The sequence below is a fragment of the Schistocerca gregaria genome, chromosome 7, assembly GCF_023897955.1.
Source record: "Schistocerca gregaria isolate iqSchGreg1 chromosome 7, iqSchGreg1.2, whole genome shotgun sequence".
Taxonomy (NCBI): Eukaryota; Metazoa; Arthropoda; class Insecta; order Orthoptera; family Acrididae; genus Schistocerca; species Schistocerca gregaria.
This window is the reverse complement of record NC_064926.1, coordinates 413,847,112-413,868,590: the sequence shown is the minus strand read 5'-3', so window position 1 is coordinate 413,868,590 and position 21,479 is coordinate 413,847,112. Positions and strand designations below refer to the sequence as shown.

Here is a 21,479-nt window from a genome sequence, read left to right as displayed (position 1 = left end):
ATTTTGAAAGTCAGACCAAAAAGAATCCACACAATCCAACTACTAGAGCAGTTCAGAGTCTAATGCGCTGAGGCGACTATAACTGTTCAAGTTAAATGCTTAAGTGAATGCTCGCCATAATTTGATGATAATGTTCATCAAACGCCACGCTAAATAATGGTAGAATGTTTGTCCCGCGGCGGCACGTGAAAATACGACATACGCAAACTGAATATGGATCATTAAAGTCATCCCAGAATTAACACTTCACTCGAAAATGATTTCATGGTTACCCGTATCCCGAGTAACTTATTACGTCATCCGAGGCTGTTCATAGCAATGATACCGACGCGACGGTACTCCCGGCACAGATGGTGCGCTGACCAGCGTCTGGAGAGAACTGGGGCCTTCTTTTCCTCGCGAAGCGTTCTTATATATAAAGCCGCGGTGCGGACGGCTAACTGAACGCTTGATTAAATTCGCTGTCCCGACTAGCCGCTCTTCTAGTAATGCACCACTTTAAGTTATTAAATAAATCATTGCTTCCTTTGCTGGTGGCCAATGAAGCTCCCAATTTAAATGTGCAATCAGCACACAGGTAAGTAATCATAATAAAAGTCTGACGTGGATAAGTCCAATATTTTGTGCGAGAGAATTAATTTCATTACACTATACGCAGTAGACGAGCTCTGAACTTGCCCTTTGGAGATACGCTATCGCTAAAGTTTTATAGTTATTCAGTTGCAATTTCTCCCATCTTTATGATTGTAGTGTATCTCCCTTCTACTTAAATTTAAACAACCTAGCTTTATTTATTCACCTACTTAATCTATCTTGCTTCCTTAATTTTTAAGACAAAAACCAGAAAATTATCAATTTCAACTAAAATTTTAATTTGTGGGATCCAGAACACTGTTTCTACAAAATTATTATGCAAACGGAATCTAAATATGAATTTTTAAGTTTCTAGCTCTTTTCTGTTGCGGCAATGACTTTTACAGAAAAACGTCTAAATTTCGAAAGTGGTTAAAGTTATTGAACTGATATTCAACACATAATGATATAGTATTACTCTTTATTTTTAAAGTATTGCGCAACATTTATGACGTCAGAGCTAGTTACAGTGGACTGGCTGGAGCACAATGGAAAGACTGATGTGAATTTCATACGGCGTGAGTAGGCTGCTTCCCTACAGTACGGAAACCACAGTATAAAGACACTTGCGTCTATCCTCCCAGCGTAGCATTTGCAACCAACGACCTCATTTATTTGCTGCATGTATTCCAGTCTCTTTCTTCTTCTACTCCGAGGATATTCACTTCTACATTACTCATGTTGGCAGCTGATACGGTTCGAATTTTGGAATATTCACTTCGTCTTCTTTTGTGAAGGCATTTCGGAAGGCTGTGTGTAATAACTCCGCTTTGGCAGCACTGTCTTCGATAGTATCTCCATTGCTGTCGCCCAGATAAGACACCGATTGTTTCTTTCCGCTAACATACTTCACAAAGACCGAATCTCTTTCCTGCCAGGTTTCGACAAAAAGTTTCGTTGTGGAAACTGTTACAAGCATCTGGCATTGAAGTCCGCGTTAAATTTCGAGCTTCTGTAAAAAATCGCCAATCTCAGGTATTTTGCGTCTTTTTAAATTTGGCATGTTTGTTTCCTCGTTTCTGCAACAGTTTTCTAGCCCGTTTTGTGTACCAATGAGGATCAGCTCCGTCTTTTGTTAATTTTTTTTTGCTGCCGATACTAAGTCTTTGAATTCAATCTGTATCTGGTCTACACTTATACTATTAATTTGGAACGAGTGGAGATTGTCCCTCAGAAAGGCGTCAAGTGAATTTTGATCTGATTTTTTTAACAGGTATATTTTTCGCTTATTTTTGGATAGTTTGGGTATTACTATATTCAATCTCGCTACGACAACCCTGTGTTCACTAATCCTTGTATAGGTTTTCATGCTTGTTATTAACTCAGGATTATTTGTTACTAAGAGGTCAACTGTGTTTTCACAGCCGTCTACTATTTGCGTGGGCTCTTGAATTAACCGCTTGCAATAATTTTCAGAGAATGCGTTGAACCCAATTTCGGATGAAAATTTATGCGTACCTCCGGATTTAAAAGTGTATTTTCGCCAACATATAGAGGGTAAATTAAAGTCGTGTTTGAAATCAAACTCAAGTTTTCTTTGAAAATTTCAGCAACTGTATCATCTGAATTGGGAGGTTGGTAAAAGGATACGATTATTAATTTATTCCGGTTGCCAACAATGACGTCTGCCCATACTTACTTGCAGGAAGTATCTACTTCAACTTCTCGACAAGGTAGACTACTTCTGACAGCAACAAACGCCACCGCCACCCGTGTTTAGCCTATCCTTTCGGAACACCGTAGGCTCTTCACAAAAATTTTCGCTGAGCTTATATCCGGTTTGATCAAGTTTTCAGTGCCTGTAACGATTTGAGCATCTGTGCCTTCTAGTAGCCCTTGGAGCTCTACAACTTTCCCAACACAGTTACGATAATTTACAACTGTTATACCAATGGTTTCTGTATCTACTTTCTTCCTGCGTTCAGCCTGAACTCTTTGTGACTGAAGCCCTTCTTGTGTTTTCCGAGATCCTCTAACCTAAATAAACGCCCAGTTCACGCCACACAGGCCATGCTACTGATAAGGTGGAGGTGACCATGTGAAAAATATTGAATTACCTACATAAGGATTGCGTTGTATGAGTCGCAGCGTGGAATGTCAGAAGCTTAAAAATGATAGCGAAACTATAAAATTTGAAAAGAGAGATGCAAAGGCTCGATGTGGACATAGCAGGGGTCGGTGAACTGAAATGGAATGAAGACCAGGATTTCTGGTCAGATGAGTGTAAATTATTATCAACAGCAGCGGAATGTGGTATAACGGCAGGGGAATTCGTTATGAATGGGAAGGTAGAGCAGAGAGTGTGTTATTGTTAAGAGTTTAGTGATAGAGTTGTTCTCACCACAATTGACAGCAAACCAACACCGACAACAATAGTTCAGGTATACATGACGACGTCGTAAGCTGAAGATAAAGAGGTACTGATAGTATATGAGGTTACTGAAAGGGTCATACATTACGTAAGGGGAGATGAAAATTTAATATTTATGGGACGGGGGGGGGGGGGGGGGCAGGAGTGCAGAGTAGGGGAAGGAGTAGAAGAAAACAGGTTACAGATGAATATGGGTTTGGGACAAGAAAAATGAGAGGGGAAAGACTAATTGAGTTCAGTAATAAATTTCAGCAGGTAATAGCGAATACTCTATTCAAGAATCACGAGAGGAGGCGGCATACTTTGGAAAGATAGGGTTGCACGGGAAGGTTTCATATACGTTACGCCATGGTCAGACAAAGATTCAAGAATCAGATACTGGATTATAAGGCGTAACCTGGAGCTGGTATAACCTCAAATCACTATGTAGCTGTTTCGAAGGAGGAGGCTGAAGTTAGAGAAATTAGTGAAGAGGAATCAGTACGCAGAAAAGTGGGATACGGAAGTACTAAGGAATGACGAAATACGTTTGAAGTTCTGTGTGGCTACAGATACAACAGTAAGGAATAGCTCAGCAGGCAATGTAGTTAAAGAGGAATGAACACCTCCAAAAAAAGTTATTACAGATACAAAGAAGGTAAATGCAAAGAAATAATGGACAACAGAAGAAACATCTCAGTTGATCGATAAAAGGAGGGAGCACAAAAATGTTCAGTAAAATTGAAGAATACATAAATGTGATTGACGTAGGAAGCAAAAGCGAAATTGTTGTGAGAAAAGTGAAGAAATAATTGTCCGAAGGACTGCCTTAGCATAAGAAAAAGTTAAAACGACCCTCGAAAGAAATTAAAATCATGGATGGTTAACATAAAACTAAAATGCCACTCTTAAATCCAGAGGTGAGAGGAGAGGTGAAGAGAGTACACTGAAGTCCTCCCTGAGGGGGAACACTTGTCTGATGATGTGATAGGAGAAGAAACAGGTGTCGGTATAGAAGAGATAGGGGATCCTGAATTAGAATTAGAACGTAAAAGAACTTTGGAAGACTTAAGGTCAAGTAAAGCAGAAAGGATAGATAACATTCCATCATAATTACTAATATCGTCGGAGAAGTGACAACAAATTGAATATTCACGTTGTTGTGTAGAATGTATGAGTCCGGTGACGTACCATCTGACTTTCTGAAAAATATCATCCACACAATTCCGAAGACTGCAAAAGTTGACCACTACGAGAATTATGGCACAATTAGCTTAAAAGCTCACGCATCCAAGTTGCTTACAAGAATAATATAAAGAAGAATGGAAAACAAAACTGGGAGTTGTGTAACGTTCCCTGGCAGCACACACACTATTAATAAAATTAAATGACATTTAATTGTACTACGTACTCCGCTATGAAGCAATTCGTATTAACTGTAATTGTTTAACAAAAAAAATGTTATTTAATTTTGTGTAAAGGACGTTGGTTATTATTGTAATATTTTCTGTAATAATATTCTCTATGTATTTACGATTGTAATATATCTATACTCATAATGTAATTACTGCGATGAAAAAATGTAAAATATAGCCACAGAGGAAAATAATGTTGTAAGATTACAAAGAGACATTCACAATGAGTAATAATATAAATAGCGCAACACAATGTGTATTCTTTGTCGTCTTCCTTGGGAGCTGAGAGACAGAGGAACCTGTGACGTAGCATTATACGAATGAGTAGACTTCGTTTGTCTGTATCTATCTTTAGCCGCTATTAGAGGAGGAATTACAAAGGTGTGTTATTACAGTTATTGTTATGGTCTAAATACATTATAATTTATCAAAAGTGTGTATTACTAATGTAAATTAGCTTGCCCATGTCATCTATAATATTTCTTTAAAGAATTTTCAGCACTTTGAGCGATTATCGTTGGTGTTGCTGGGCTGTGCCGCGACCGAACGATTTTCAGCGGCGGCACATTTAAAAAAAGTTTCTGCTATAAAATTAACCAAACCCGTAAATCGGGAGCAGGTAAAATTAGCAGTGACTTACGAAATATTTTTCTTTTACAGCAATCCTGAGGCTGACTGAATTTATTACTGGTTTTACATTTGTGCATTCATTCACAGGCGGATAATTAACGTTGAAGGTTTTAACCTGTTGGTTCTTTCCATTTCTAAAGCAAATAACTTAAACGTATTGTGAAGTGTGTTTTGTCAATGATAATTAAACGTTCAGGTCGGCTTGGCAATATTTAACCATTTTGTGCTAACAGAGACAGTCTTGTGTTCCATAGCTAACGCCGGAAAAGAATTCAGTAAATATTTAAAAACCCACTGCATCTAGAAAATGTGTGCCAAGGCCGAAATAACCGAAATAAGTAAAAAAAATTAATTTAAATAAGTTTCAAATAAATGTTATTAATCAGTTAGTTTGAAATTTTCAGCATGAGAGGTTTGCTAAGGTTCACGTAATTTTAAATGTGCTTAATTCAGTCTAAATAAATTTTATTACCACAAGTAAATAAGGGGTTCTACAACAAAGTTCGTACTGAAAGAGTAAACAACATAAATATTTAAAGCCATTTCTTCCCATTTTTTACCCACTTACATTTTTACAAAATAAATATTTTATATCTTTTTTTTTTCATCAAAGAGTGTGATAGATAATGGTCAGTTTGGCTTTAGGGAAGGCAAAGGCACAGGAGAGGCAATTCAGACATTGGGTTTGATAATGGAAGCAACACTAAAGAAATGTCAAGACACGTTCATAGGATTTTCCGACTGGAAAAAGTGTTCGACAATGTAAAATGGTGCAATATGTTAGAAATTATGTAAAAGTGGGGGTAAGCTATAGGGAGGGACGTACAATACACAATCTGTACACGAGCCAAGAGGTAATAATAAGACTGGATGAACAAGAATGCAGTGCTCTGATTAAAAAGGGTGTACGACAAGGATTTAGTCTGTACATCGAAAAAGCAATAACGGGAATAAAAGAAAGGTAAAGCACTGGAACTGAAATTCTAGATGAAATGATATCAGTGATACGATTCGCTGATGATAATGAGAGTGGAGAAGAATTACATGATCTCCTGAATGGAATGAACAGTCTAATGAGTATACAACACAATTAGAGTAAATCGAAGAAAGACGAAATTAATGAGAAGTAGCAGAAAAGAGAAGAGCGAGAAAGTTAACATTAATATTGATGGTCACGAAGTAGATTACGTGAAGGAATTGTACTACCTAGGTAGAAAAATAACCAATGACGGACGGAGCAAGGAGGACAACCAAAGCCGACTAGCACTGTCAAATAGGAAATTCCTGGCCAAGAATAATCAACCAGTGTGAAACATAGGGCTTCATTTTAAGGAAGAAATTTCTTAGAGTCTGCGTTTAGAGCATAGCCTGGTACGGTCGTGAAACATTGACTGTTGGAGAACCGGAACAGAAGAGAATGGGAGCGTCTGAGATGTGGTGCCATAGGCGGATGCAGAAAGTTACGTGCACTGGTTAGGGGACGAATGTGGAGGTTCTGCGCAGAATCGGAGAGGAAACGGATACATGGAAAACACTGACAAGGAGAAGGGACAGGAAGATGTGGCATCTGTTATGAGTGTGACATCCATGATACTAGATGGAACTACAACAGGAAAAAACAGTAGAAGAAGAAAGAGACTGGAATACATGAAGCAAATAACTAAGGACATAGGATGCAAGTGCTACGCTGGATGGAGGAGGTTGGCACTGGAGAGTAACTGGTATCGTGAACCATCAAACCAGTCAGAATACTGATGACTCAAGTAACAAAAACAAAAAAAGAAACGGATTAATGTGAGTAGACCTTGCATTATGTGGAATATAAAATGTGCACGCTAAGAATTCGGCCGTGAACTATATCTACAGAGAAATAACGGAGTAATTTGGTAGAAACGTATACGAAACACTGAACATAACGTTTCTGCTTATCCTCGCTAGGTACGCAACGTCATTTACGTGAAGATATTTGTATGTCAAAGAGTGATAGGCGCAGATCCTGTCGCTGATCTAACTGTTCCAGTATTAGCAGATAAAGAAATATCATGTTCACAATATCTGCATTTTCGCTCATCCTCATTGTAATCGGGTCGAAAGTGACTGTTTCAACAATGATCTAGATCTGTATAACTCCAGTGGGCATAAATACATAAGCATGTCATTGTGAAATATTTGCACAGGAAGAACGGATACAGATACTGAAAAGCGAGCCAAACGCAATGACATTAATCATTGAGAAAGCGAGGGTTGCTCATAGCTGCTGAATGAGTTTCAAACTATCTTATAAGGTACCTGATCCTGGCTCTAGTCCAAGTATGCCTTGTTCTGCAAGTCCTGGTGTAGTATCTCCAGTCAGCGCTGGTGAAGGTGCTGCCGCAACTCCAAGAGTAGATTCAGGCACATTAGCGGCTGACGGTGTAGCTGCATCTGAAATAAGAACTATAATCATCAACTTTACTGAATCTATGGACCTAAAATTATGCGTATCGACGAGGCGAAGTACTGTGATAAATACTTCTGATTTCAGTGCACCATTACCTACCCGGTTGCTTCAAGTTTGTTTACTTCTCTCATCTAAATTGATTAATGTCTGTACGTAGAATACTGTTCCATAACTCAGGGTGTTAAATTAGGTACATTTGCAGATTACGGAACGATTGCATCTGATACACGCAATAATAAATCTTAAAAACTGAATCCATGAACTCAGGATTAAGCATATGAACAGGATGGAGCATTGTGGTAAATTCGCTTGATATCATAGCTGCCAAGATTAGAGGTCCAGATGCAACCACTCAATCAACATCTGCACAGCCGCTGTTAACTGCTTTAATTTTATTTCTCGATATACGTTGAACAGACACTTTCGATTACTTTTTTCTTTAAATGTCTAAAATTTTACTACACTTAATCAGTCAATTGTCGTTATAAGATCCAAATATTTATTTTTACTGAAATTTGTACGAAACGCCGGTAACCTTTACTGAGAAGCTTAACCTCTTTATTCGTTGTAGGACAACGAACACGGTGAAGGATAGCGCCTAATTCTATATGACAAACTGGAATAACAGGGGGTCAGAAAATTTTTATATAGTGTTGAGTAATTTAAATATACCAATAGAACATAATTGTTAAAGCTTTGTGGCCACTTGATGACAAACTGCCTATTGGCTTCTGTCTCAGATTCTTCGGCCAACGTTCATCTAATGATGATATTACTGACGTTTCGTCATCACGAGTGGCTGGCATTGTCGAGCTTCGCCCTTCATTGCTGGTGGTGAACTGGAGCCGAGCTCGCGGCCGCAGACTATATGTAGCTGGCGCGCCAACGTCCGACGGCTCCTCCGCGGTCATTTACAGTGCGGTTCTCCTCTTGCTACCTGCGACGGTCGTTCGCTGCAGTACGGGAAGCCAGGATCCGTTAACCTTAAGGCTTTCCTCTTTCTTGTTGAAGCTGTTCGCGTGTTCTTTTATTTCTATAGCTTATCTGAACAAGCGCGAGTGATAGTGCTTCTCTACAGCCAGAACTTCCGTGTCGGCGAATTTTATTACGTGGTCGGTCTCACTCAGTGCATGCTATGCTACAGCCGATTTCTCCACCTGCCCCAACCGGCCATGTCGCTTATGTTCTTTGATCCTGGTGTTGACTGACCGTCCAATCATTCCGACATAAACTTTTCCGCATGTGCGTGGTATACGGTATATTCCCGACATTGCAAGTGGGCCCCTTCTCTGCTTTGCCGATCCAAGCCACTATTTGATCTTCCTTGTCGGTTTGTAAATCGTCTTTACGCCATGTTCGCGCAATATACGGCCGATTCTGTCCGTCACAATGGGAATGTATGGCAGAAAGGCCGTACCCGACATTTCTTTATCAGATTCCTTACTTCGCTGACTGTTTGACTCTGTTACACTTCTAATATAATTGATGGAGTACCCATTGCTCCTCAGAACACTCTCCAGGTGTTTCATTTCGAGTCTTTGGTGCTGCGACCCACATATTCGTCCTGCTCGCGTTTCGAGCGCATTAATCATGCCTCTTTTCTGGCTCAGGGGGTTTGCTAGTTGGTGCATGTATCGGTCCGTGTGTTTCGGTTTTCTATACACGCTTTGTCCCAGGTTTTCACCATCCCTTGTGACCAGCACTTCTAGAAATGACCGTTTTTGTCCTTTTCTACTTCCCTGGTAAATTTTATGTTTGTATGGAGGCTGTTCAAGTGTCTTAGGAAGTCAGCGAGCTGTTCTTCAACATGGCTCCACACAACGAAAGTTTCATCGACATATCTGTACCACACCTTTGGTTTGCAAGTCGCCCATTCCAGTGCCTGTGCTTCGAATTGTCCCACGAAGAAGTTGGCCACCACTGGATTAAGAGGACTACCCATGGCGATACCTTCCTGCTCCTCGTAAAAATCACCATTCCACGTGAAGTAGCTCGTGCTGAGACATGCATGGAAGAGCTTTGTGATGTCTTGCGAGAAACTGGAACCGATATGTTCCAGTGCGTCACTGAGTGGCATTGAGTGGTAATCAAAGGAACAACATGAAAATCTATTTCGTTTGGTGCAAGTTTCACTTTCTTAAGCTCGTCAATGAAATGTCCTGAGTCCTTTATGTATGTCTTCCCCACGTGTGGCTCGAGCAGAGAGTTAAAGAGTTTTGCCAGTTTATTTGTCGGTGAGCCAGGAGCGCTAACAACTGGCCTTAGTGGAACGTTGTTCGTATGGATCTTGGGTAATCCATAGAGTCGAGGTGGTAGGGCTTCTGTATTGCGCAGGTTTCTCTATGTGTCAGTCGGCAGAGAAGACGCCTTGATTAATACCGTTTGAAACGCTGCGTCGGATCTGCACTAGTTTTTGGTACGTCGTCGGATCTAATAGGTCCGGATTGCCAGTTTCGTAAGATTTTCATGCAGTAGTTGAAACTAATATAGTTGAACCATCATTGGTGAGCTCTGGTAGCAGATAATCAAAAAGTTCATTAATAATCTTTTCGAATGTGAGATCAATTCCTGAGAATACATTACAGCAAATTCTTTAATGATTTTCAAGTGGTGCCAATAAAATTGCTTAATCATGAAGAATAATTCTTGCAACATCACTGAAACTTGGACGTAATGAGTGAACTTCAGTTACTCTTTTTCTGGAGAAATCATTTAAATATTTTAAATACATCTATCAGATTTCTTTAATAGAATTCGTCTAGTTTTCGAAGAATTTATCTGCATTTTGCTGTTTGAGGCTGTAGCTAGTTTTGAGGATAGAAATGAATCTTCTTTTTTTTTCTACCTTCCGCTGGAGAGTTCCAGCTTTTCTGCTGAATCCTAACCTGATGTGGGTTGGTTGAGGCCTCATAAATTTTAGTTGAATCCGACTCTCGCATTGGTTGAGCAGGATTACCAATTTTTTGTGATGTAGTGAATACGCATAGAAGCTTAACTGCACCCACAGGGCAATTTTCTTTGGTCAAGTATATTGTGTGAAGTTGCCGACGGTGGGAAGATTCTCCTTAAGTGAACCCATCCATCTTCTTCAGCTTAGCATCTAACGGAAGGCAGTTTACCGTGTCAAGTCTTCTTACGAATGGAAAGTAAAGCAAGTGGGGCTGCAGTTCACCATGTAATGATACCACGAAGGAAATGAAATGTTATTTAATATATTCATTACTCTGATTAACGATTTCATTTCAGCTTTAGTATCGTAGCATCAACTTTATTTGTCAGCTTGAGCACATTTGAGTATGTAGGTACTAATTATAGGAATTTCTGTGGGAAATTATTTTCAACTACGTTCCCTTTTAGTATAAAGTTATCATGCCTTTGATTAATGATTTTCAAAATATCTTCACAGTGATTGTACGATGGAATTTAAAAGAAATTATTGCTCTTAACATGGTACCTTAATCCATGGTATTTTAGGTTATTGGGGAACTTGGAAGACTAGGACTTGGTGCCAATCCATTTTTCATTTCAGAATATCAGAGGTCATGTGGTTTGATCTTAAAATCAGCAACAAGTGGCCGTATTTTTGCGTATGTGAACTGAGTGTGTGCCAATCCGGTTTTAACGTAGTTTTGCGGTAAACATGTCCACCAAAGTACGTTTAACAACCTACATGGTACCAGTAGTTGTGTAGTTTGAAAAGAATGTCAATTCAGAGACTACTAGCTGGTCTAGAAGTCAGTATGTAAGTCATTATCCTTTCCCTCTTTCAGATTCATTAAACTGCAGTCACTGAACTGGCGAGGTCTACTACAGTAGAAGTGCATTTGCATTTCGGCCATAACGGTCAAGCATTTTCAAAAAAATATTTTCTCTTTTATGAGATCTCACAAGTAAGCCAATCATACTTGTCGGTTACGTTTTATTTCTCAAGCTCCCGTAGAATAGATTTTTTTCATTCGATCTACCAAGTAATTCATATATTTTCCTCTGGCTTCCGCTGCAACGTTTCGGTATTGTATGTGTGGCAGCAATCTTTTATTTGCGTGTCCTGCACAATCTTCCGAATGGCAGTAAGTTCTCACCTTTTGGAAGCAGATATCTTCTGCTCCTCGTGGGATTGCCGACATTGCGGAGAACAACTTCAATTCTTGTCATCGTTATGATTTTCAATTTTCTTCTTTAGTACTACATCTCAAATTTTTCGAAGCTCTTCTGTTTCCATTGTCCATGACTGGTTACCATAGAATGCTGTGTATCAAACACACGTACATCGCAGAAAAGTCTTCCAGGATTTAAGACCCATGTTTGATATCGGTAGACACCTATTGGTTGCTAGTATACTCTTTTCCTATGTTAGTCTGGTTCCTTTGACATTATTCCTCCATCCGTCATGGCACTTTTGATTGCAAGATAGCAGAAGCAGTTTTACTTCGTCTACTTTGTGGCTACCAATTTTGATCTTAAGATTATCGTTATTTTCATTTCTCAAATTTTTAGTTACTCTGGTCTTCCCCCGACTACTCTCAGTATAATCTTCACCCACTGAATTATTCATTCTATACTTCTTCGCTTTCACTGAAGGTAGCAACGTGCGCAAGGAATTTTATCTCTGATGCCTTTCAAAAAGAATGTTCATCTCACTCTCGAACGATTCTTTTATTTCCGTCATTACTTCTCGATGCATAGTTTATTAGTTTTTCAGTAAAAATATGTAGAAACAAGGTGAAATATTTGGGTAATTAAAATAAGGCTCTCGATTTTAATTGGTAAGAAGTGAAGCAAATTCTTTCTACACAGCTGTGGAAGGAACTGAAATGAGAACAGGGGTTGCAGCGGTATATATGAACTTTAAAAAATGTAGCGGAAAAATGGTTGTTCATGGTAACATTGAAACCGCAGGGAACACTGGGAGCCTTAATGAGCCAGTTACAGAACATGATTCAGCGACGCCATGTTTGGAAGGTAAATTCGAAGTGTTACTGTTAGCGTCGACGGATGAAAATTTAAATTTGAGAAGTGGAATGCGTAAAATTATAAGATGCCTAAATAACCGAAACTTCACAAGTCGCAACTCTGTGATGGATCTGGACCTGGGCCCAGGAACTTTGCCCTTCGCCGTGATGTGGTCTACCGACTGAGCTACCCAAGCTCGATTCACAACCGTTCCCCATTGCTCTACTTCTGCCAGAACTTTATGTCCTACCTTCTGAACTCCTTTAATTTCATTTAAAAGTTACCTATCAAACGCAGAGAACACCAGTGATGAGGTCTTATTTGTTTCGGTAGTGGAATCTGAAGAGGTAAAGTCTCTGCTAAAATTCAAGTAAGGACAATACGAATTTAACATGTGTCAGTGTGGAGTAGCACGTGCTTTACATGAGCGTCTCGCACAGGTAGAGCAGAGGACAGGACATACGGAGAATGGTGTTGGTAAATGAAGAAATGATCAGTGCAATGACGATGGTGATGACTCAGGACACGAAGATGATTGTAACTGGTCCATCGGATTGTGAACTTGTGCCCGGCTTGAATAATATTTTTGAGGTGGTACCTTAGCTCCGTTGGATGATGTGGAACCGATGGAAAGTGAGATTCAAAAACCACGTTCTTCAAACTGAAGCAGATGGTAGGGTTTAGAAGCCTATAGCTTTCATTCATCGCCGTCAGAAGGGAGTATCCATTTTTTTTAATTAGTTTTTTGCAAGAAACAAGGCAGGTCTTAATTTTTGTTAGTGTTAATTTTATCTTCTGTTAGGACTTTCTGGAATAGTGAAACATCAGCCCTGCATTTAACGTGAATTTTTTGTAGTGGATGCTCAAACGTATCCGAACGAGACGAGTTTCAGTGTACCGGTGTGTATCCAACCCACATAACATAACTTCTTGTAGGTTCTCCTCTCTTTTTTCGGCACAATCGTTTGACTATACAAACAGTTACAAGAGGCACCGGAGACAATTGCTCTGAATGGTTATCAGTCCCTATGCAAATCAATAAGAGCACTCTGCAGCTATAAGGAAACACATTGTTAGAGATAACACAGCCTCCGGCACTTGTTAACTCTAATTTAGTACAATAAAATGTAACATTTAAAAAACCATTTTAGAATTTGAAATTACATGACGAAAATCTAACAATCACTGTTGCTGTTAAATAATTGCAAAAGATCTTAAATATGTTTTGAAATAAAAGTAACAAGGTGTGTTTACAATTGAACTTATTAGCGCAGAAATTTTCGTGATGGATTTGTTGCTCAGGTGACACAGAATGACTAGCCGTCCACGTTGCAGAGGACTGAGTTTTCCTGACGGAACGACTTTACTACTCTGGTGTTAAGGGTTCTCTACTGACAACACAACACACCACCTCCTTTTCTACTGGCTAACTATCCCGTGCTAGATCTTTCATCTCCACAGAACTATTGCTGCTTGCAACTATCTGAAGTAGCACTCAAAGCCTTCTTCTCTCTATCCAATTTTTATCAGTTAACTCATTTTACATAACTAGCTACTCCTTGACGCTTCAGTACTAACTGAGCACTTATTGTAATTGAACTGTGACCAAAATTTGCTTTACCCCAACTTTCACTCAGTTCCAGCTCATTTATTTTTCGATGCACCTATGTCATCTTCAGAATTACTCTGTAGCACAAGATTTCAAAACATTAGAATTCTCATCTTTTTTTAAAAGTCTGCCATCCACATTTCGCTTTGTCAAGCAGCTACATTCCAGACAAATACGTCCAGAAAAGACTTACTAACATATTCGTTCGTAATATCTGTTAAGAGAGATTTGTACCAAATAAGTTTATAAAAAGTTGTACTGATCCTAATGGTACTCAGAGCAGGGCACAACAACGAAACAAGCCTGCAAATTTTAAAAGAACACAAATTCTCCAAGACTATCGATGTTTTACTGAGACTCGATATTAAGCGCGAACTTCCACGCACAATGCTTGCACTACAACAAAATATGACAGAACATTCCTAGAGGTTTCGGTCCTATGTAAAGTACACCAGTGGCAAGACACAGTCAGCACCTTTACTTCGTGATACCAACTGTAATATAACCGATGACAGCGCCACTAGAGCGGAGTTATTGAACAAAGTTTTCCGAAATATCTTCACCAAAGCAGATAAATAAATATTCCACAATTCTAATAAAAAAAGAAACTGTCAATGAGCAACTTAGATGCAGATGTCCTCGGTGTAGGGAAGCAGCTTAACTCAGTTAATAATGGCAAGTCTTCTGGTCCAAACAGTATACTAAGTAGGTTCCAATCATAGTGTGCTGACACAATAGCTCATACTTAGCAATCTTATACAATCGCGCACTCCACGAAAAATCCGTACCAAAGGAAAGAAACTTGCACATATCACAGCAATGCTGAACAAAGGAAATAATAAAAGTCCGAGAATTGCAGACCCATATAAGAGACGTCGTATTGCTGTAGAGTTCCGGAACAAATAATGTATTCGAAGATAGTGAATTACCTCGGTCTGTTGACACGTAGACCACTACCTCTTAATTCACGTTATACAATGAATGCCATAGATAGGAGATCTCATATCGATTCCACATTTATAGATTTCAAGAAGGATTTTAACACCGTTCGTCTCGAGACACGTGTAATCTAATAGCCTGCCTACTGCGAACTGCTAAGTTCTGCCACTGGATTCGTGCTTTGTCATCGTAAATGTAGCTGTACGCAGTAAACGACGGAAAATCATACAGTAAAACACACATGATAGCTTGCCTTCTCCATGGAAGCGCTATAGGCCCCTCTGATATTCCTAATCTACGTAAATGATTTAGGAGAAAATCTGAGAAGCCCTCTTCGAAATTTTGCCGATGATACTGTCATTCATGCTAATGAGCTACCGAGTCAACTGCCAGTGAATCAAACCTTTCTGACGGTGGCGAGTCTCTCAGAGAGGTTGCACCTGGACATAAAAACGAAACAACATAATTCAAATCTAAAGAAAAACTTGACATCAAAACACAAGAATCTGCAGGTAGTCATCTTATAACGTTGTCAGTAGATCAGTATGTGCTGTGCACTCGTGGCTTTCTTGGCGCTTAAGCTGTCGGCAAATGGGACGTGTTAGCTAACATGGACGAGTCAGTCTACGAGTTTCGTGACGTCATTTCCTGCTATATCACGGTGAGGAGCCTTTTCGTGAGGTGAAAGACAAAAGTTCTGCGATGTTTCGGCGACGTGTCACGTAAAGTACAACCAGTAGGTATCAATAACGTTCCCTACGTCTCAAGCAAGGAGCTTGAGGCCCGCTTAAAGCAAGAAGCCGTATTATAATTGTCACGTTTGGAAGGAGCCCGTATTAGATACGTTTTATGTTACACCCCATGAATATATGTTGTTTGTATGCACAGCACATTGAAAGTGATGTTTTGTGACAAAAAGATGGCGTGTTAATGATTTAAAAAGTTTCGTATTTACCTGTTACCTTGTAATTACTCGCGTCTAATTAGAATAAGACGTTTTAACGGAACGGCACATTGAAGATCCGCAAAAAAGCGTGTCGTTCTTTTTAGGATTTAATATAATCAAATGTAAATTCATAATATTTCGGCGATTAAGTCCTGTAGAACACGAAAAGTCAAAATAAAAGTCGCCTGTAACGGAGGTACAGCATAGCATAGTGAGCAGAGCCACCAACTTTCAGAGCAGAAGTTAGATCGATACAGCACGCTAGGCGTGTTATATGCAATTTTTTTAAAACTTCACGTTCTCCAAAACGTTGTTAGACTTTCTTATGAAGCTAACAGAAAGGATTTCTGTAATATTTGATGTTATGTAAATATAAATGCCCCTCTGTGAGGAGTGTGTTTGTTTGATCTGGTGAACGTTTATAAACTGGTGTCCTTACTGACTGGACTCGTATCTAACCATTCTGTCATATTACTTGTCCATGAATACTGAAGTTTATACTTATGTATACCACAGACAGAAAAACATGAATTGCACTTGGAAAAGGGAGGAAATGTACTTGTTAGTGGAGCTAATGTAGGAATTATACGTGCGTCCTTTTCCGTAAACAAACTTTATCGTTTGCGAGTCAAATGAAATGAACAACTGCCGCCGGAGAGAGGTGACATCGTAAAATCACGTTAACGAGGTCGTCCCGTGTGGCGATGGCGCAGTTTCTTTTGACTCGGTAAACCACTCTCACGAAACCTTGAAAAGACCCATTATCGAAATTTCAGAACCTGTAAGAGTTTTCCTTCCAGCAAGTGTATAACATATGAAGACTAGCAGGTCGAAGAGGTTGACAGCTAACATTTCTGGGATTACAACTCAATAATAAATTCAGCTGGGAAGAGCCTACAACAGAATTGCTGAAGCACCTAAACCAATCTGTATTTGCACTGCGATTGATGTGAGATTTAGGACATATAAAAAAACTTCCATACTTTACTAACTTTGATTCTATTACATAATACTTAAAATCACTTTCCTTGACCAAAAAGGGGTTCAATATTCAGGGACACACATTTTCAATAAACTGGCAGCAACCATTAAAAACTTGTTTTCACATAAAACACGTCGTAAGCAGAGTATGAAAGATCTTTTTCATAGGCAAATCCTTCTGCTCTATAGATGAAAATCTTAACTGAGACTGTGGTACAAGATAATGTAAAAATGGCTGTTACATTTCAGTTTCGACAGAACTTCGTCACAACACTTAAGAGTAACTATTTTTTTGTATGATAGATTTACTAAAAGTGCATACCAATATTTCACCCTGACAGTGTATTATTTCTATAAATGTTATCAGTTCCAGCTTAGTGTAATATATTCGACAATTATCACAATCTCCTGGAAAATGATCTGGGTGGTAACCGTCGTATTCAAATGTTTTCGGTTTTTTTTTTTACGTTATACCTTCTGACATGCTGCACAACGACGAGAATCATCTAATTTTTGAGTCTATGGAACGAAAAGTGAATCTAGTCTAACGTAATCTAAACCCTTCCGCGTGCACGTCAGAGTTATCTGACTTGTCCCGATTACTGATGGCTTTAATTATAAATGCCCTGAGTGTTTCTCTGGAGCGTTGCTCGGAAACTGGAGGGCGCTGGCGTTGTTCCATTTATTGGTGTTTTATGCTCCTTTTGATTAGTGTTTAATGCTGCTTGTGTGCGTGTGTGTTTTCCTGGTCACTTGTTATTTAATACATTGTTTATTGAAATCAAGAGTCAACCTGAGAACTGTCCTCACCGAATGCATTAGTTTGTCTTGTGGCTTTCATCAGATCATTTTTGGTAACATAATTTCCTCATACATATAAGGAAAAGATATCCACTTTAGATTTTTGTAAGAAATCTGGCCATCTGAATCTACTGAATCTGCATCGCTCGTTAATAGCTGTTCACTATACTAACGACCTGTCTAATAATGTTATTGTTATTTACTTTTGTACCCGTTTTGCCTTCTAGGGTTAACTAACTCATTCTCTACTTGTCACTGGCTATTGCTACTGTTTCCTTCCATGTGACCCTTGACATTTAAGTGTCGACCTACCTTTTTCGTTCTATATTTCAAATATGTGATACTGTCCATGTGGGCTTTATATTTATAATTAGTTTACCTTATGATTTAAAGTCTCACAAACTTCACTGCTTGTACTTGATATGTTTGTTCGACCATTGCGCCATAAGGTTCATTGTGCTTATCAGTCACATAGCCAGCCAGCCGCCTTAAGTGGGTAGGGGTATAACCTTAAGTTCCATTACAATAATTACAATGGTCATTTTGTATTCTTAACCAAATTTTGTGTCAATCCTAAAGCAGCTTCGCCCATTGTAAAACTTGTTTGCATGACCACTGGCCATTTATTCTGCTATCCTCTACCTGTTTCAAATGTTCTTAATTTTTTTTCTAAGATCTGTATTAATTGATATTGTGAACCTTGGGCATAATGGATTATTTACTATTCATCACTGCTCCCACTGTTAAACTCCTAATTTCAGTAATTTTAAGGAATAAATTTGCTTTTGTTACTCAACTACTGCTTATGTATACATAAATTTGATAACCCAGCAGCCTATCACTCCTTTACTAGCTCCCTACCACCTCTGCGGTACTGGAGCGTGGTTAGATATTAGTGGCAGATTTCTCATGCTGTGTAGTTGTAGGATATGTTAATTTTATTGCATGCTGTGTGTTTTCGTTTTTATGTTCCAGATAATGATCAAGAGGTGGGCAGTCATTGATCACAGATGTGTATGGCCAAATCTCATCTTACAAAAGCGCAGGCACAAGAACTAAATGCCAACTGTATATGGAGGAGTGAGTGGGGGGGGGGGGGGGGAGGGGTGAGAGGAAATGGGAAACGGCAGTGCACAGGTGGGACAATGCTTGTGAGGCTACCTAAGAGGTGGTCTTATCATTACAGCTAACATCATGGGTGAGGTTAGTGTTGCTTGTTCAGTTTGTGACAGCCTCCTTCCTGGTCTGGAGCTCATCGCTGACATGCAGCAGCGGATTGTACCCATCCACACTCCACTGTTCAGAATCCAGGTTAATCTCTGTCAACTAGGTTATCTAGTGCCAGACTTCAAAATTATAAATACAGGCCCTAAACAGAAGGTAGCAACTGAATAATTTCGTGCTCAAGTAATGCATTTGAAACTCGAGACTAGCTTGCTCTCTTGCACTACTGCTTCACCATTATTGATTCTTAGACATTCCGATCATCACTCACAGACCGAGTTAACTGGGTAAGACTAAACAGAGTAGTGGAAATTATAAAACAGATTAGTCAAACCCTTAAGGTGTATGGTGAGGTGGTTATGTAATTGTCTATTGACACAAATGAACAAGTGGAAGGTGTGTTATGCTTAACATCGTACTTGCAAGACCAAGCGACCATTGACCATTACTGATTCTGTATTTTTTTCAGCTTATCTACCCCCTGGCTCGTGGGAGGCTAAGTAGAATTAAATAGAATTCTTAAAGAAGCTTTTAGAGTGGCTGATCCATTAAATGCGTTCCGATGGAGGTTGTTAGAGTTGTCTACTCGGAGTCGGAATGATTTAACGAGTGACTAATTTTATCAGATAAGGGGACGTGACGCAATTTTGGTGCTGTATAACGATGATGTCTACATTCTGATGACAGCTTTGAGGCCTGACGTCACCGAATCAGTAGCTTATTGGGAGAGATGCGTCCAGAGAACGGGTCGCGCTATTACTTTCTAGTTATCCCTAAACTTCTTGTGTGTTCGATTGGTTGGTTTCCAGTATTGTAAATGATCTCACCCATGATGAGAATCATGTTTTGGCACCTTCTACTCCTAGAACACAAAAGCGAAGGTCAGCGGTCCTGTATGGTCAGCTCAATGATTAACCAAATTCAACAGCATGTTTTCTGTGCCACCAAATAGGGCACTTGGTGTGGGACTGTCAGGTGTTGTTGTTGTCTTCAGTCCTGAGACTGGTTTGATGCAGCTCTCCATGCTACTCTATCCTGTGCAAGCTGCTTCATCTCCCAGTACCTACTGCAACCTACATTATTCTGAATCTGCTTAGTGTACTCATCTCTCGGTCTCCCTCTACGTTTTTTACCCTCCACGCTGCCCTCCAATGCTAAATTTGTGATCCCTTGATACCTCAAAACATGTCCTACCAACCGATCCCTTCTTCTAGTCAAGTTGTGCCACAAACTTCTGTTCTCCCCAATCCTATTCAATACCTCCTCATTAGTTACGTGATCTATCCACCTTATCTTCAGTATTCTTCTATAGCACCACATTTCGAAAGCTTCTATTCTCTTCTTGTCCAAACTAGTTATCGTCCATGTTTCACTTCCATACATGGCTACACTCCAAACAAATACTTTCAGAAACGACTTCCTGATACATAAATCTATATTCGATGTTAACAAATTTCTCTTCTTCAGAAACGCTTTCCTTGCCATTGCCAGTCTACATTTTATATCCTCTCTACTTCGACCATCATCAGTTATTTTACTTCCTAAATAGCAAAACTCCTTTACTACTTTAAGTGTCTCATTTCCTAATCTAATTCCCTCAGCATCACCCGATTTATTTTGACTACATTCCATTATCCTCGTTTTGCTTTTGTTGATGTTCGTCTTATATCCTCCTTTCAAGACACTGTCCATTCCGTTCAACTGCTCTTCCAAGTCCTTTGCCGTCTCTGACAGAATTACAATGTCATCGGCGAACCTCAAAGTTTTTACTTCGTCTCCATGAATTTTAATACCTACTCCAAATTTTTCTTTTGTTTCCTTTACTGCTTGCTCAATATACAGATTGAATAACATCGGGGAGAGGCTACAACCCTGTCTCACTCCTTTCCCAACCACTGCTTCCCTTTCATGCCCCTCGACTCTTATTACTGCCATCTGGTTTCTGTACAAATTATAAATAGCCTTTCGCTCCCTGTATTTTACCCCTGCCACCTTTAGAATTTGAAAAAGAGTATTCCAGACAACATTGTCAAAAGCTTTCTCTAAGTCTACAAATGCTAGAAACGTAGGTTTGCCTTTTCTTAATCTTTCTTCTAAGATAAGTCGTAAGGTCAGTATTGCCTCACGTGTTCCAACATTTCGACGGAATCCAAACAGATCTTCCCCGAGGTCTGCATCTACCAGTTTTTCCATTTGTCTGTAAAGAATTCGCGTTAGTATTTTGCAGCCGTGGCTTATTAAACTGATAGTTCGGTAATTTTCACATCTGTCCGCATCTGCTTTCTTTGGGATTGGAATTATTATATTCTTCTTGAAGTCTGAGGGTATTTCGCCTGTCTCATACATCTTGCTCACCAGCTGGTAGAGTTTTGTCAGGACTGGCTCTCCCAAGGCCGTCATTAGTTCTAATGGAATGTTGTCTACTCCGGGGGCCTTGTTTTGACTCAGGTCTTTCAGTGCTCTGTCAAACTCTTCACGCAGTATCGTATCTCCCATTTCGTCTTCATCTACATCCTCTTCTATTTCCATAATATTGTCCTCAAGTACATCGCCCTTGT

General features: G+C 39.5%; 1 protein-coding gene across 3 annotated transcripts in view; it reads right to left on the bottom strand.

The window, feature by feature from the left end:
* The window catches only part of LOC126281591 (proteoglycan 4-like), a 281,963-nt gene that overhangs the window by 75,264 nt on the left and 185,220 nt on the right, over nucleotides 1-21,479 (bottom strand). For all 3 annotated transcript variants that reach the window (XM_049980676.1, XM_049980677.1, XM_049980678.1), the window contains one exon: nucleotides 7,318-7,452. In XM_049980676.1, coding sequence (XP_049836633.1) covers nucleotides 7,318-7,452 — 135 coding nt within the window. The remainder of the gene's footprint in view (nucleotides 1-7,317; nucleotides 7,453-21,479) is intronic.